General features: G+C 47.5%; 1 protein-coding gene across 2 annotated transcripts in view; it reads right to left on the reverse strand.

Annotated features, from left to right (window-relative positions):
- The window catches only part of KALRN (kalirin RhoGEF kinase), a 588,759-nt gene that overhangs the window by 16,769 nt on the left and 556,015 nt on the right, over nt 1-15,975 (reverse strand). For both annotated transcript variants that reach the window (XM_007449683.1, XM_007449685.1), the window contains 3 exons: nt 15,266-15,325; nt 1,356-1,383; nt 678-849 (listed from right to left, as the gene is read on the reverse strand). In XM_007449683.1, coding sequence (XP_007449745.1) covers nt 678-849; nt 1,356-1,383; nt 15,266-15,325 — 260 coding nt within the window. The remainder of the gene's footprint in view (nt 1-677; nt 850-1,355; nt 1,384-15,265; nt 15,326-15,975) is intronic.

The following is a 15,975-nucleotide window of genomic DNA, read 5'->3' on the forward strand; positions in this document are numbered from 1 at the left end:
TCCAGGACATCAAGGGGAAGAGCCGCTCTGAAAGGGTTAAATGCAGAGGTCACAGTCAGCCCTACTCCCTCCCCACTGGTCGCGACAAAACCCGGTGATTTTCATGAGCCTCACCATGCACTGACTCTCAAGCTAAGCTCCCTGGGTCCACTGATATTTCAGGACCTGGCCGGGGAGTCTCTGCTGGGAACACCATTTCACATGCAAAAACATTAAGTTAAAGGACGAAGTGTCTTGATCCTAGCTGTTTCTTCCATAAATGGTTCTTAAGCATCTAGGGCTTGCTACGGCTTTCCTCTGTAAGCAGTACTGGGCAAGAAAGTTCTTAATTAGCCGCAGTAAATATTAACAGAATAATTGGGAGGCAGTCAACCAAATTTGTTAAATAGTCTTTGTGAGAAGCATGCTTGTGGCTGGATTTTCTGTTTTCTATTGCACACTTTGGAGTAAGTCATTTTTGTTTCTTCTAAGAAAATTGTTCTTTAGTTGATGAAGGAATTGAGTATACCACTGTTTCACAGGATTCTGAGAGGCACAAAGTTTCTGTGCTAGAATAGGCTCCAGGGCACCTCTTCTCTTGAGAGACCAAGTAACCAGAACAGGAGCTACATGCAAGACTTAGCCTCCGGGTACTGCACTGAGGTGCTGGGGTTGCTGATGTGGGGACATTAGCTTACCAGGAGGAGACCGTGTACGTAGCTGAGCTGTTGTCGGTGTCAAGGATGTTCTGGTCTGGACCCTTCCAGGTGATGGTGGGCTTTGGCCGCCCGCAGACTTTGCACTGCAGTGTCACTGTGTCCCCAAGCAAGCAGGTCACATCCACTAAGGGCACAAGGAATTCTGGCGCCACTGTGGTCAAATCAACATCGACATAAATTTGCATCATTCAGAACAGACAGAATAAAACAGCTATTTTATAGCACAACCCTCTCATTCCCCACCCACATTGTGTAACGATTCAAATAACCTTCAGCTTAACTCTGTAGAGTCACCTGTGTCCCGTGAAAAAGTATTTTTAAAGTAATAAATGTTTATTTTAGATTAAATTAGGAAATATAGATTAAAAAAGAGAAGAAAAAGCTCCATGGTGACATAACACAGGGGTTACCGTGAACAGTCTGGTACATATCCTTTTAGACTTTATATAAACACATATTTTCTTACAAAAAGTGGATCCCATTATACACATTACAAGGTGTGGTCTTTTTCACCCTAACAGCGTATCCTAAACATTTTCCTTGTCCGCAAGTAGAGAACTATATCACCATTGTTTAAAGGCGCTACCTCCGTGCTGGATTTGCCATAATTTATTTAGCCAATCACCACGTACTCAATTCTGTCACTTTTTAACTCACCTTCTTGGATGAAATTTGGATTTAAGATCTGAAAAACACAAAGAAACAGAAAATTGCTTAAATCCTAAACTACTAAAAGAGAATGGGAGACTTCTATCCTAGTGAGTAAAAAGAAAGTACAGTTTGGGGCGAGAAGCGTGGAGCCCAGCTCCTGTGGCTTGTGACTGCATCACTATTGCAGTAACAACAAGGGCACCTGGTTTACTTTCCCATCTGCTCTGACTGTTCACATTCCCTCTGGGCAGCCCGGGCCCCAGGCAGGTTTACTGTGACTGCAGAGCTGGGCTGGCCACAGCTGGCCTTGTTATCCTCCGTCACCTCACCTGCTTTTCCTCCCTGCCCTGTGCATAAAAACCCATTCTCCCCCACCTCAATATGCACTCAAGCATCGTGATGGCACTGACTCTTCCCAGCATCGGGAATTTTCAAAAACAGAGCGACTGACATCTATTAAACTGGAGGAGTCATGGACATTAACCAGCCCAGTGGTTTCCTTCCAGCAGCTAAATGCAGAGCTTGTCTGGTTGAAGGGGGAAGAGGGAAGTCCCAGCTGTCCATCCTGCCCCACTGAACTGCTCCTGTAGCCCAGGCCTCCACAGGGCAACTTGCAAAGCACTGCACAGTCCTTTTGGCTGCATGGTTGAGGAAACAGAGACTTGGGCTGCCCTAGGGACCTATCTGGTCACGTGGCTGGTTGGCAGAGGCCGTGCTAGAGCCCTCTGCACACTACAATGTCTGCTTTGTGACACCATGGATCTTACAGAAGGGAAAACCTTCCAGCTGACTGGCCACTACCCCTTCTTGAGAAGATGCTGCCTTGGTTTTTCTCCGATCTTTTGTATTACCTCTAATCCTACAGTCTGGGTCATAAAGCTGGGTGGGGTGAACAAAATCTGGGCTTCCCAGTAGGAGAGGCTGGGGCTTACCTCTTTTGCTTAGTGTGATTTTATCTTCGTTTTTAAAAACTGACTATCATCACTTTCCTTCACTGTAACATGGTGATAAATAATACCTAGTACAAAGTGTTATCATGAAGATTAAATGAAATATTGTATGTCACACAATGCTTGACAAATAACAAGTATTCAGTGACTATTTAAATAAATTATCTAAGTCTAATCATCTCCCTTCTGCTAAGAGGCCTATTGTTGCAGGGGCTTATCTCCAACAGTTTATCTTGCAAAATTCTTCTTTCCTTCATAATGAAGCGAGGAGGCTCATGTGTCTTGCAAATCGTCTGTTGGGGCAGTCACACTTGTGTGCCCAATTTACCCAAGTCATAGGTGAGCCTGGCTTCTGTGTGGTTTTACCTGACACAGGCATCCATACGAGCCCTTTGGAAAAAGATATTTCCTCCTCTGAGTTCCCCTCTGCAAACCGATTGCCTGCGTCTGCCCCCCAGGTTTTTCACGAAGCAGGCTGCAGAAAACTCTTGCAACGCCAAGTCCTGGGGCTGAGTGTCTCAAGTCTCTGACCATCACGGTGCCCTATACTAGTCTCCAAAGACCACTCACACCACTGCCCTGCCTGCTTTTAAATCAACGGTTTTCAATCCTTGACCCAGGTGGCTTTAAAAACACATAAAACCCTCAGTGCCTGGGCCTCATGCCTAGAAATTCTGTTTTAATTGGTGTGAAGTGGGGCTGGGATCAGCAGTTTTAAAAGCTGCCTCAGGTGAATCAACATGCAGCCTGTTGAGGAAAGCTGCTGAAAGTTCCCCTCCATCCAAGGGAACTGATCTCAGATAAACCAACTTCCTGCCCCTGCGTCTTTTCTGGGGGTGGGGGTGGAGGATGCATGGGGCATTTGGTAAAAGCGACTGCTTTTCCCACACCTTAGAAACCGCCTCTATGTGAAGAGGCCCTGGGCCATGGTAGGCAGAGAAGTGTAAAGAGTTGCTCTAGTTGAAAAATTAACTAAACCACCAGTACACATGGTGGGCAGTCCAGCAGCACTTGTAGGGGGTGCTAAGGAGGCCATAAATTGGTCCACCTGACTTTGGTGAGGTGGGAGAATGACATCGAACCAGTCATTTCACAGTCAAAGAAAAGGAAACTAGGAATATTTCCTAAACGTTAATAGTGGTTTTCTTGGGGTGATGAGACGAAGGGTGGCCGTCCACCCATTCAAAAAACGTTGCTTCTTGAGGCTGGTGTAAGATTTTGTGGATACAGAGATGCTAAGCCATAGGCCCTGACCTCAGGATTTATAAAACATCTGCACATTGGTGATTGCTTTTTTCTTTTTCTTCTTACCTGGGCTTTCCAAATATTCTGCAGTCAGTATGTTTCATTTTTGTAATTTTTTTTTTTTTAAGGAAAAAATGGTTCACTTAGAGCTATTAGACCATAAGTTCTACAAAGACAGGAGCCATTTGTTATTCATCTTTGTACCTCAGGCCTCTAGCCCCCGGTCTGCCACGTCATGGGCAGTTAATACATGTTGGTTGAATGAGTATTTGACCTATGTCCACATTTCGGTTCTCCAACGAATTTAGGACTGATTCATACACAGAGTCTGGAAGTAGGGCCAAAAGATCTATAACATAATTACTCCTGGGTATAATACTATTTGAATAGAGTCTCTTTTCAAACACAATGGAATGCAAACGTTTTGGAAAATGATTTAAAAAAAAATAATAAAATCCATGGCCTCTGAGAGAGGAGGGTCTTAAAGAGTGTGGGTTGCAGGAGGGACTGTAAACTCTGGCAGCAGAGTACATAGTATCCTGTCCCTTGCCTTGAACAACATTCCCAAGCACCTGAGGCCTTGGTTTTATCTGTAAATTGGGGACAACAGTGCCCACCTGGAAAGTTGTTTGACTGAAGAGCTCTATCTATTTCATGAAGATTTACTGAGCTGACCCTTGGTTAGGTGGTGGTGGCCTGCCCTCACTGGGCCAATGGTCTAGTGGGAAAGATGGAATTAAATGGCTCACAGTGTCCAGGGGGGAGCCTGGCTGATGGCAATAGCCAGCCTCCAGCAAACACGGAACACTGCCCTCTCTCTCGTCCTACCCCGACTCAAGCATAAGGACTCCAGGGTAAAAAAGATTTGGGAATGCTGCCAGCTTTGTTCGATGGCCTGTATTTCCCATCTTGATGGGAATCCACAAGGGAGCAGGACATCGAGTCCATGCCAGGAGACACAGAGAGGAGAAAGATGACAAATGGAAGAGACAAATGGCAGTTTCCTACGTTATAAAAATTTAAGTGGGGTTTCATAAGCCTGCACTGTGGCAGTACTTGTATAAACGTCCCAAATGGCTGCTTAGAGAATTTCTTACCTTATTCCTCTTTCTGGTCACAACCCCAACCGTGTTAAGTATATTGTTAAACACAGGCACCGTTTAAAAAGACAATCTTCCTAGCTTCCGTGTAGACCTTAGTGTGGACTTTGGAGAGAAAGGCTGCTGACACGGCTTAACTGCAGCTTCTCTCTGGAGGCGGCTTGTGGGAGGCGCCCGTCTTCATGCCGCTGCCTCTTGGCTGGCCTAGGTGTTGCTGACAATGGTGATACCATCACTGATTTGTTTAACCTTGCAGGGCTGGCATAAACTACTCACAAACTCCTTCACCTGCCCCTCCAAAGCGCTGGGAAGAGCTGCCGAGCAGCTGTTACTTACTCCCGTTTCCAGAGGAGACAGGGAAGTTAAGTGCAGCCTTACGGAGACAGTGATGGGGGACTGGCCCCCAGAGCTCTTCCCACCTCAGTGCTCAGTGCAGAGGCAAGGTCTGGGGAAAAGCATCGTGAGACTTTGTCATCGATGTCAAAGGCCTGCCTGCTGACCTTTAATCCCCATCCTTGCTCTACATCTCACCTCTACCCAGTCCTCCTCCAGCAAGGACCAAGAGCCTGGAAAAAGTCCATACCAATGTTTTTCTAACTGTGATTCTGGATTATGCCCATAGGAGATTCCTCCCTCGTTTTTTCTCTTTCTGTTTTGAAGCAAATCAGAGTATGGACTGGAGAAGAGTCATGCCAACCTTCTCACACTGTATCTTGTATTTGCCTGCGGCTCCCTATGGACTACAAGGCCCATGCAGGCAAGGGCCACGTTTCATTTCATCGTCATTGCCTCAGAGCCTAGTGTAATACCTAGCACATAAGTGCTCCGCTGATACTTGCTAAAGCAATGAAAATGTGAAACGGTGGGGTCCTAATTTGGGGGGGGAGAGTTGAGAAAATGCCTTGCTGTGAACTTGGAGTGTTTTCCGATTTCCATTAATCTGGAACTTGACTTGTTCTGGAACCTCATTGGTCAGTCAGGGTCTGAGATTTAGCCAACAGTGATGTTCCTCTCCTCTCTGCCCTTCCAGAGGCTGCTCCCTATGGCTCTGATCACGTGCTGCCATCTATCCACACATCTCCCCTGCATGTTAATTGCCCCACCAGACTTGAGAACCCTTCGAAGATAGTAACCTGTTCATGTAGTTTTACATACTGTTTGTTATGTTGCTTAACATAGCACCTTGCGCATAGCAAAAGATCAAGTAAAATTTGTTAAATCAAGTTAACTGCGGCCACTCAATGAGTAGACTAGAATTTAGGTCTCCTGACCACCTTGTCTTATGATCACCGGTGGTGTGGGCAGGGACCTGAGGCATCAGTCTGGGACCCGAAGGGTTAATCATAAGGTGCACCTATTTCCTAAATCCTAACATTTGCCTTCCTTAGCAACCGGGGGCCACGTAGAGTGGTGGCTGGGCAGGAGGAGAGATCTGGAATCTGAAATGGAAGTGGCCGTGGAGGGAAGCAGACATTTACATAAAATGCACGCTGCCTCTCTGGGAGAGCCAAGTGCAGGAGGAGGAGGAGGCTGGTACTGGCCGCGGTGGGAAAGAACTGCTGGGAAGCCTGGTTTCATTTGAACAGCAGAGGGCGGCAGGCGGTAGTAGAACCACCACGACGCGGTCCGTCAGCAACCCAATTTCTTCCTTCCGGAGAGAATTCCATCCGTGTTTTTGATTTTTTCTTCAAAACGGCAGGGCAGTGAGGTAACGGGAAAGAATCACAGGCGAAATCAACCAGCAACGAATAACACGCTGAGCTCTGAGGAAATCTGGAGTCTACTTTTCTTGCCAGTCAGTGTCCAAGATTCTGACTTCAAGACCCGAGAGCGAGGGTGAAATCCCATCTGCCTAGAAAAGCAGGTGTCAACTGACTCCAGAAGAAAAATACCTGTTTTTTTTTCTAAATCCCTCATCACCTGTCACAAAACGCAGTTCAAAACTACATATCGAGGGCTTCCCTGGTGGCGCAGTGGTTGAGAGTCCGCCTGCCGATGCAGGGGACCCGGGTTCGTGCCCCGGTCCGGGAAGATCCCACGTGCCGCGGAGCGGCTGGGCCCGTGGGCCACGGCCGCTGAGCCTGGGCGTCCGGAGCCTGTGCTCCGCAGCGGGAGAGGCCACAACAGTGAGAGGCCCGCGTACCGCACAGAAAAACAAACAACAACAACAAAAAAAACTACATATCGAGAGCGCTGAGGGAATAAAAATGGTCAAACGAAACTCAAACCAAATGTCCTGAACTCAGCTCAGAGCTACCTTGAATAAAACATTTCTGTCTTCTGCCTCTTCTTTCTATTCTCTTTATGCTTGTTTCATATGAATCTGTGTTCAGAGGAGGAAGGAGAGGGATTTTAGATGATGAGATTTGGCAATAAAATGAACAGATACCAGAAAAACACCTGCTAAAGATCGAGGTATGATTTCCGGTTTGGAGGTTTAACCCTTCTTGTTTCCAATCTGGCCAAACCAGACACGATTTTCTAATTTTTTAGAATACATTTCTCTAAAATTTTAGAAAATATTCCTACCTCTGCTCGTCTCTTAAGAGGACATAAAATAAATTGCAGTAAAAAAAATACATAAACTCAACACAACCCTGAGCAGCAATAGAGTTCTTTGAGTTAGTTCTGTACCTCCCAAGTATTTTCATTACCATTTAGCTCTCAGTATTTTTCTTCAACCATTTTTTTCTTTGACCCAATTGTAATAGCATTGTTTTAAAATTTAAAAATGAGGTTTTAAAAAACTATCTTCTTGCTGATTTCTAACTTAATTGCATTGTGGTTGGAGAATTTGGTCTATACAGTACTGATTCCTTGATTTTTGATGGGATTTGCTTCATGAGTAGTACGTGGTCAGATTTCATAAAAAGTTCCACGTGCTCCTGGGAAGAACGTATAAGCTCGAATTGCTGCGTAGAGCTATGAATGTCCATGTGTGGAGCACATTGTTTCACAGGGACTTCTAGTCCAAACCCCTCTCCTATTTCTCCTCGGTGTTTTGCTTGAAGAACATTTATTGTGTTCTCAAAAATAAAAAGGATAAAAATATGACTTTAATAGAATAATGAAAAAAGAAATCTATCGCCTGTCCCACAAAACAGTAGAGGGGAAAGGACCGGAAAGGGGGTTTACTGCTGTGCATGCATTGGTCTCCCGGGGCTGTCAGCCACAGAGAAGTCTGTCAGGACGGGACTGGGGTTGCAGGGTGGGATGGTGAAGCGGCAGTGTTATCACTTCCCTTCTATAAGTCACGTTTGCGACTTGGAAGCCAAGATCTCGACTTTGAATATTCAAAGTCTTTATAGATGCATGTTCTGAGGTCTCCTCCCTCAGTGATTTGACCTTGATCATACCCCTATCCCCTAAGCTTCTTTTATTGCAACACCCTCCCAGAGTCTGTGGACCCACAACAGGTTACAGTGTGTTCCGAGGCCACGGGAGAGTGGAAGCTTGATTTGTGGGAATCCCCACGCCCGATGCTCCTTCCCTGACATCCCCAGCTGCACTCAGCCGCTGTCATTTCTGCTTCCCCCACTGCTCCTCCTTTGCCTTTCACAGGCGCTCATTCCTCTCCCTGTCCCGCCCGTCAGGATCAGGTATTTACCACCTTTCATTAGATCGATGGCAACAGCCCTCCAACAGGCCTGCCTGTCCCCACTGTTCTCAGTCAGGGGCCAGTGATTTTCCTGAAGTCCAGAATGAATCACCTTGACTCTGCCTGACAGCCTTCCACTGCTCCTCGCTGGCCACTGGACTAAGTCCAGGCTTCCTAGCAAGTCCCCTGAGGCCTTCAGAGTCTGGTTTCAACTCACCTGCCAGGCTTTATCTCCCACCACTCTTCCCACATACCTAAACCCCGGCTACCCAGACCGTAGTCTCTTCTCAGAATGTGCCAGGCACTCTCATACCTCTGGGCCTTTGCTCAAGCCCTTTTCTGACCCTTCACCTTTTTCCAAGACCGTTTCCATCCTATCAGCCCCTCCAACCCATACCCTGCCATCGTGGGAAGCCAGTGACCACACTCACAGGCATCCTGGGAGACAGGTGGTGAATACATAACCTTGGGGAAGTTACTAACCTCTCTGTGCTCTCTCACCTGTAAAACAAAAATAATGATAATAGTACCTACGTCAGGGCGCTGTTGGGAGGAAAGGACTCAGCACGGAGCCAGATATATAGGAAAGGCTGATAAACAGTAGCCACTGTTATTAGCCCAGGGCCTGAGTGGGTGTCTAAATATTCACTGAACGGGTACATGAATGGCTCCATGCCTCCATTAGAGCAAGTTTCGAAGTCTGCTGTATAATGCAGGCGTTTAATCAGAGCTGCCTCCCTCATGTGACGGCAGTAAGCAGTGGGAAGGACCAGATCTTACGTAATTCTTTGGCCCTCCATACTACTCACTGCGATGCCTTGTGTCAACTGATGTTATATTGAGTTGATTAGGAAAACACGTTGAGTGAGGCAGTAGGTGGACCTCGATAGTACGGGGTGTGGGCAAAGGAGGTGGTGACCTCTGCCCCGCTGAAAGCTGGCTCTGAGAGCGACTTCTCCTGAGTCAGTGGCACCTTGTAATCTCATTGGTGTATGACCTAGATGAAACGGGCTAGGCCTGCAGACGAGGGTGAGGGTGTGCTGAGTGACTGTGCTGGTCTGAGAAACCAATTCAGACGTTTCCGGCCCTTGAAACTGGACCTCTTTCTTGGCTTTTATGTCTGGACTCCTGAGTCACTGGGAGAGGGGTGTGGTGAGGCCAAATAATTAGCCCAACTGTCAAGGGATTAAAAAAGTTGTTGAGGAAGAAATTCTCCTCTAACAAGCAAATATGCCACAGAGGAGGGCCTGAACCTGACCCTCCTTAAGGAAAGTACCTGAGCCTCCCTTGGGGAGCAGACTTCCCATCACCTGCCACGTTTGGCATCTCAAAGCACCACAGTCAAGACCTGCCCTTTTTCCTGGTTGTATGACCATGACCTTTCTGAACCTGTTTCTTCTAGGAGGGTAAGAAAACCGAACCTTCACCAGACGGCTGGAAGGAACTGAAAGCATGATAGACGTGACTAATGCTGTAGATCTTGTAATTAACCTCCCGGGAGGGAGAAACGCCAGCTCCAGTCTGCTTAGTGCCCTTCTCCCAGTGGCAGAATATAAATCAATCTGCAGGTGGAGTTAGAACAGAGCTAGGCAAAGCAGAGTCAGTCTCCAGGCCCAACCTATCAGGTCTATTACAAAGAAAATATTTTGTAAAAATAAAACGAGAGGCGTGTGATGCTTCACTTCTTCTCCAAAGAGTTCTTTTCATTAAAAAATTCGTTTTATAAAACGCAGAAACAGGCACCGGTAGAAACACTGGTGATGCCAGGAGGTCAGGCACCCGACTAGGGGTGTAAAAGTTTCCTTCGATCTGTCTGGCCAGGTTAGTTATTTTGAAGCTCCGAATCTGGGACAAGGCGCCAAGGCAGCCGAGGTGGGAGCAGCAGCCTAGCTCTTTGAAGACGTGGAAGCTGGGCCTGGGGAATTGTGGATTTGGGGCGGGAAAGAAAAGTTCAGCTCTGGCCACTGAAGCCCCTCCCAGAGCCGGAAGTGGACACTCCAGCTGGGTCTCGGGAGGAAACGTACCCAGGCCATTCCCGCCACAGCCCCTGCAAAGCAAGTTTCAGGGGCAAAAGCACAGCATCTTCTACTTTCTCTCCTGTTGGGGTCTCACTGTTGTCAGAGTCAGACGTTCAGGAGAGCAAAGTCTTTGGATATCACACCTTAGACCTGCACAAGGCTCAAAGGGCTCATGTCCCTTACATAAACACCCGTGCCCTCGGAGCTGTGCGACCTCCCACAGAGAACCCCGAGGCTCAGGAAGGCTGACTGGCCCGAGGTCTCATAGCTGACAGGGCCCAGACTGCAGTCCAGGTTTTCTGGCCCCTGTTCCCGGTGTTCTTCCCACGTGATACTGCCTTTGTGTGATTTTTATCTAAGTCCTACTTCAGCCTTGGAGGGCTGGGATGGGCAGAAAAGATATTCCTCTTTGTTGAGCTGGAAAGCTAAATAACAAATTCACAGAGGAAAACTGGCCCTGGAAGGCACAGTCCTCTTGTCTGCCAGAATCTGTGTTTTAGATTAAAACCTACCTGGACTTGGAGGTGGGAGGGGCTCCAAGAGAGGAGCAGCATGGCGTTGGGTGGGGGAACAAGGGCCAGGGCAAACCAGAAACTGCCTTCAGGGCACCCGCTCACTTTTGAACAGGAAGTTACAACTTCCTCTGCCTCAGTTTCCTCTTCTCAAAGTCTTGGAAGGGGCTGGAGGGATGGAGAGTAAAGGGGAGTTATTGTTTATCGGCTACAGTTTCAGTTTGGGATGATGAAACAGCTCTGGAATGAATAATGGTGACGGCTGCACAACACTGTGAAAGCATTTAATGCCACTTAAAAAAGGTAAAAATGGTGAATTTCATGTCGTGTATATTTTACCACCATAAAGAGTAAATAAATGAAGGGGATAGGGTTAACTAAAGTTTTCCGAGTTTCCATCAACTCTGAGAGTCTATGAGTCTTACCCTAAGTGGAAATTTCCTTCCAAATTAGCTTCACCTTTCCAAGTGCCTTCTCTCCCACAGGATCCCAAGCCGGTTCTTACACAGCAAGCACCCTGACCTCCACCCGGAGCTAAATACCTGGGGGCTGGCATCATGACCGCACACAGCCTGTGCCGTGGGGGAGGCTGGCCCTGCGTCAAATGGCTGGGGCAGAGATGCAGTCTTTTTGGAATCATGACAACCTCTTACTCTGATGGATTGACCATCTCTGCTAAAAGTGGTATTGGGCATTAACAAAACAATTAAGATGCATTTAATTAACTGGACTTGACATAAAAGCTGGGCTGAAGACAGAGGCCCAGGACTGGGAGGTTGGGTCAGGCCTTCCTACTCCAGTGTCTGTTGCGGGCAAGTGGCAGTGCCGGGGTTAGAGGGTAGATGCCAAAACCCAAGTATCGACAGTCTTCAGACCACATTTCAGACATGGCACGGATGTGGAAACCTTCCTAGCCTGGGTCCTGGGAGAAATCCAGTACAGCTCAGAAGAAATCCATGCTTCTCGGAGATGGGTGTCAGCTAAGAGGGGGGCTGCTGAGCCTTGAGCCTCCAGCCCTGGCTCCAGCCTGGGCAGGGCAGGATGAGAAGCTGGCAGGTGGGCATATGGCGTCCAGCCCACCATCACGCCTGCCTACCTTGTCAATAAAAGGCAATCAGCAGTCTAAGCTCTACTGGAAAAAGGGAATTAATATTCACTCGTTCCCAAGAAAGCCTAGTGTTTGATTTCCAGCCTGATTTGACTCTTCTTCCATGCAGACATTTCTCTCATATAGAATATCCCCCTCCACTGCCACCCCCAAAGTGTAATCAGTGCAGGGTAAACAAGAAGGCTGAACTGTGCACAGATCCGTGTCATTTTTAGAACGGTCCCCTCTGAGGTGTGCCCACGGATCAGCAGGAGGGAAGGGGGTTGTGGCCACGAGGGGATCGCATAGACCCAGGGCCAGTCCTGCAGTAGCTGGTGGTGCTGGGAGTGGGAGGTGGGTCTGTACTTGAGAACATTCAGGAGCATGTCTCTACAGGGGAAGAAAAAGGATGTACACATTAGAGCAGAACTGCCTCCCTTTATATAACTGGGTATTCTCGGAAAGCTTCGTAAATCAGATTCCTAGGATTCAAGGTGCTTTATTTTCCTCTTAATTAGCTTTCAAGGATGTGCCTATATATCTCCCTAAAACAGTATGCTGGGACATATGCCGGCCCTGGGGGGAGCAAGCAACTGGTGTGTAAGCAAAGACCCCAGGAAACTGCTCCTTAAAGGAACCCTTCAACCCACCAATTAAGAATCAGAATGCTTTGGAAGTGATATTCATGCAGAGGCAGGAGATAAGAGCCTACACGTGGTTAGGCCTGGAATCAACGTGCTGGCGTCAGGTCAAGGGTGGGCAGTCAGCAGGGCAGGACTTAGCATTCGGAGATCTAACATTGAGCAGCGCACAGGGTATGTGGCAGGGGTGTCAGCTGGGGGACCAGGCCCAGGGGATCTTAGCACAGGCCACAGGAGTTGCAGTTCAGCTCAGCAGGGCACAGGGACATGCTCCCAATGAGACAACACCTATTGCAGTCATCAGGTTCAAAAGACAAGAGTCAGGTTGGGGGCCAAGCTAGGCCTGGTAATGATGCCCAAAGCTATCAGTTTAGCAGCAAGAGTCCTTTATGAGGTGGCCAGCCCACCTATTTCTCAAACCGGGTCTTTAAGGTTTAGCTCTTTTCAGTAGGCACCCCCGGCCATTTCCTTCTACAATGGACATTGCAATAAAGAGCTACCTACCTACCCCTTGAGAAAATTCTCAGTTCATGTTGAATAGGCTGACTTTCTATATCTTATTTGTTATCTGTGTCTGAAAATACTAGCAGTGCCAAGATGCCTGCTTCCCCTCAGCACCTGCTTATGTGCTCAGAGTTCATTTCAACATGGCAACACAGTTCAGAAGAGCTTGCCGATCCCTACAAGGATCCATATGGAATACACAAGGGCTGCAGGCACACCTACTACAGGAACCTTGGGTTAACCAGAATATTTGCAGCTTCCAACCACATGCCCCCTCAAGAGTTCCAGTTCTGCCTCAACTTATTATACTTGAAAACTTTTCAGACACGCATCGACACAGTTTTCGGCTTTCTTCTGTTCAGCACTGACATCCTAACACCTTTCCTTATGCACCAACAGCACCTCCCTGGGACCCATCTCACACAGCTCATGCAAAGGGCTGCAAGCCCTGGCTGAATAAGAACCCTAGAAACATGTGCAATTCACAAAGCAGGGCTAAGACATGTGTGCATGCAAGCTTTTGCTTAGCTAAATGTTGAATGGAGCATCGGAGTACATCAGTTAACCTTCTCAGTGTATGTTGCTCATCTGGTCCCACATCTCCCTGTGCCCAATTCTTCCTTTAAAGAGCAGAGTGGGAGAGTCATTCTTCTCCCCCTAGTCCACCAGAGCTGAAAAACGTCCCAAATTGCCTTGTGGAACACAGATACCTGGCTTTCCCTCTCCCTCCATGTATTTGCAGATGACATTTTCACTACATGCCAGCAATACTGAGGTCTGGAGATACAGGTGCCATGAGGCATCTACAGGCCGACAGATGTGGGCTTCCCAGGAGCTGGTGCCTATCCTACGAAATGCAAGGAAAGCAGAGCCGGAAGTTTCCCCCGCCTTCCCCATTCTCTAAGATATATTTAGGCTATGAGTGCCATATCCACCTCCTCCCACAGGGGAGCCCTGCACTGGCCCACACCTGCCAGATTTCGCTCCATGGCAACACCCACAGCCATAGGGGACTATTTTATCCTGGCAGAGCTCCCACTTTCAACCACTGGTCTCTGGCCTGATTCAACTCAGCTGGGGCCTTCCGCCTCCTGGAGCCACATGGTCTTCCCTGGGTTTTGTGGTGGTTGTCATAATATGGTGGTGGCTTTCTTTGGGATTAGGTCAAATTAGAATAAGAATAATAAAGGTCCATCTAGTTAAGTGAAAAGCGTAGGGCTATAAAAAGGAAAAGGTTTTAAGAAAATATTCTGTATTTTGTGCACAGAAGAAATCTCTAAACTTTTATCCATTATCGGGGATGTGGGTACAGATTTGGAGAAAAGCATTTCAGTTTACTCTGAAGGGCAAAATTGGCAGGGAAAGCCAAGTTTGCTCCAATTCTCTAGGTGTTGTAAATTTATGATGCTTGTCACTCAGTGGCAAGCCATGTGAGAGTCCTATTTCTATCACCCCAAAGAGTTCCTGGCCTAGGAGGACCTGGAAGTTGACTGGATGTTTTTGTTGGTGGAGGTACTGGTTTCACTTTCACATCTTTGTAACCCTGGAGTATGAGAAAAGGCCCCCGGGCAAGGTTTCAGCCTTCTTGTCTCTAGAGAGGCCTCTGCCAGGCCTACAGGAGGGAGGTGATCCCCAGGGCTCTTTTCCTCCGTGGCAGGAACAGCCACTGCCCGGGAGCCCTGGGGGCTGGGGAAGGGGGGGGTTCTGGAGTTGCTGCGGTCACTCCTCATTTGCCCATTGGCCAGCTATACGCAGCGACTAGGGGCCAGGTCATCCCCTCAAACCATACCTACTCCATGATTTTACCGGAGCCTTCAGGGAGGAGTAAGTCCCAGAAGAAAAAGAACATACAGGGGAAAGAAAAAAAGAGGGGAAAGGGAGGAAGGAGAGACTATGAGTTCTTATCTTTAGCTGGGAACCAACCACTCTTTATAATGCTATTTTCCATGAAAACAATGTTATCTAAGTTTCCAGTTCCGAAGTTGGCTATTTTCTACACAAAGCCAAATCTGCCAAAGAAGAAAACACTAAGCAAGCATTCAAGAGAACCAGAAGTTTTAAAAAAATGCACCTAGGAAAAGTTACCTATCAGAATCAAACTGAACTAAGTTTTGTTTTGTTTTCTGTAAGTTGGATGGGACACCGAGAGATGCCCATGTACCCTTGACTGGCTGGTCACTTTTAGCAAAAAGGCCACTGTGACAGAACACATCAAAAAAGACCATCATTGTAGGAAAGAGGACAACAATAGCCGCTTCTACCTCCATGCTAGTATTAGGATCAAGGTCATCACACTCTGACTCCTCGGAGCTGTTCGTCTCCTTGATGGGCAGCATGAGAAAGGGGGAAGAAAGAGAACACAGTTAGAACACAGGCAGCTTTGGCTAGAGGGTGGGGAGAGCTTGAAAGAAGCATGGACCATGGGAAATCGGGCAGAGAAAAACCAGGTGCTGCTAAGGTGGGGTGCGGATCACCTAGGGCGGCAGCATGCCCTTTTCAGGGAGAGGAGGTTGGGATCATGTAAGCTGCTCATCTCACGGGAAATAGCGATGGAAGCAACCAAATGGAGCATGAGTGCTGTCGAATTTAAATTGTTGTCTTCTGTGAGGCTGGACTTCCCAGATGAGGGTGAGGGAGAGAGTACAATTTCTTTTCCCCAAGAAGGACATTAGAATGGGTTTTGATTGTTCTTAATTTTGCTCAGGAAGCCTCAGGTAGACAATCACACAGTATAACAATATTAAACAATCAGCGGTTTAATTTCCATTGTCCAGAGCCATGTCTTTTCTGAGCGCCCAATGTAAAGAAAACAGATCACATCGTTTCAAGACGGGGGACGAGGGTCTGTCAAAGTTTAGAATCAGTGAGTTCACTATAACAATTGGATTGTTACAAAGCAATAACTTGGGCTTCATCAATGTGCCTCCCCTCTCTGCCCATGCATAGGCCTGAAGGTGATGGCATCTGAATT

This window comes from Lipotes vexillifer, unplaced genomic scaffold (genome assembly GCF_000442215.2).
Source record: "Lipotes vexillifer unplaced genomic scaffold, Lipotes_vexillifer_v1.1 scaffold1378, whole genome shotgun sequence".
NCBI classification, from domain to species: Eukaryota; Metazoa; Chordata; class Mammalia; order Artiodactyla; family Lipotidae; genus Lipotes; species Lipotes vexillifer.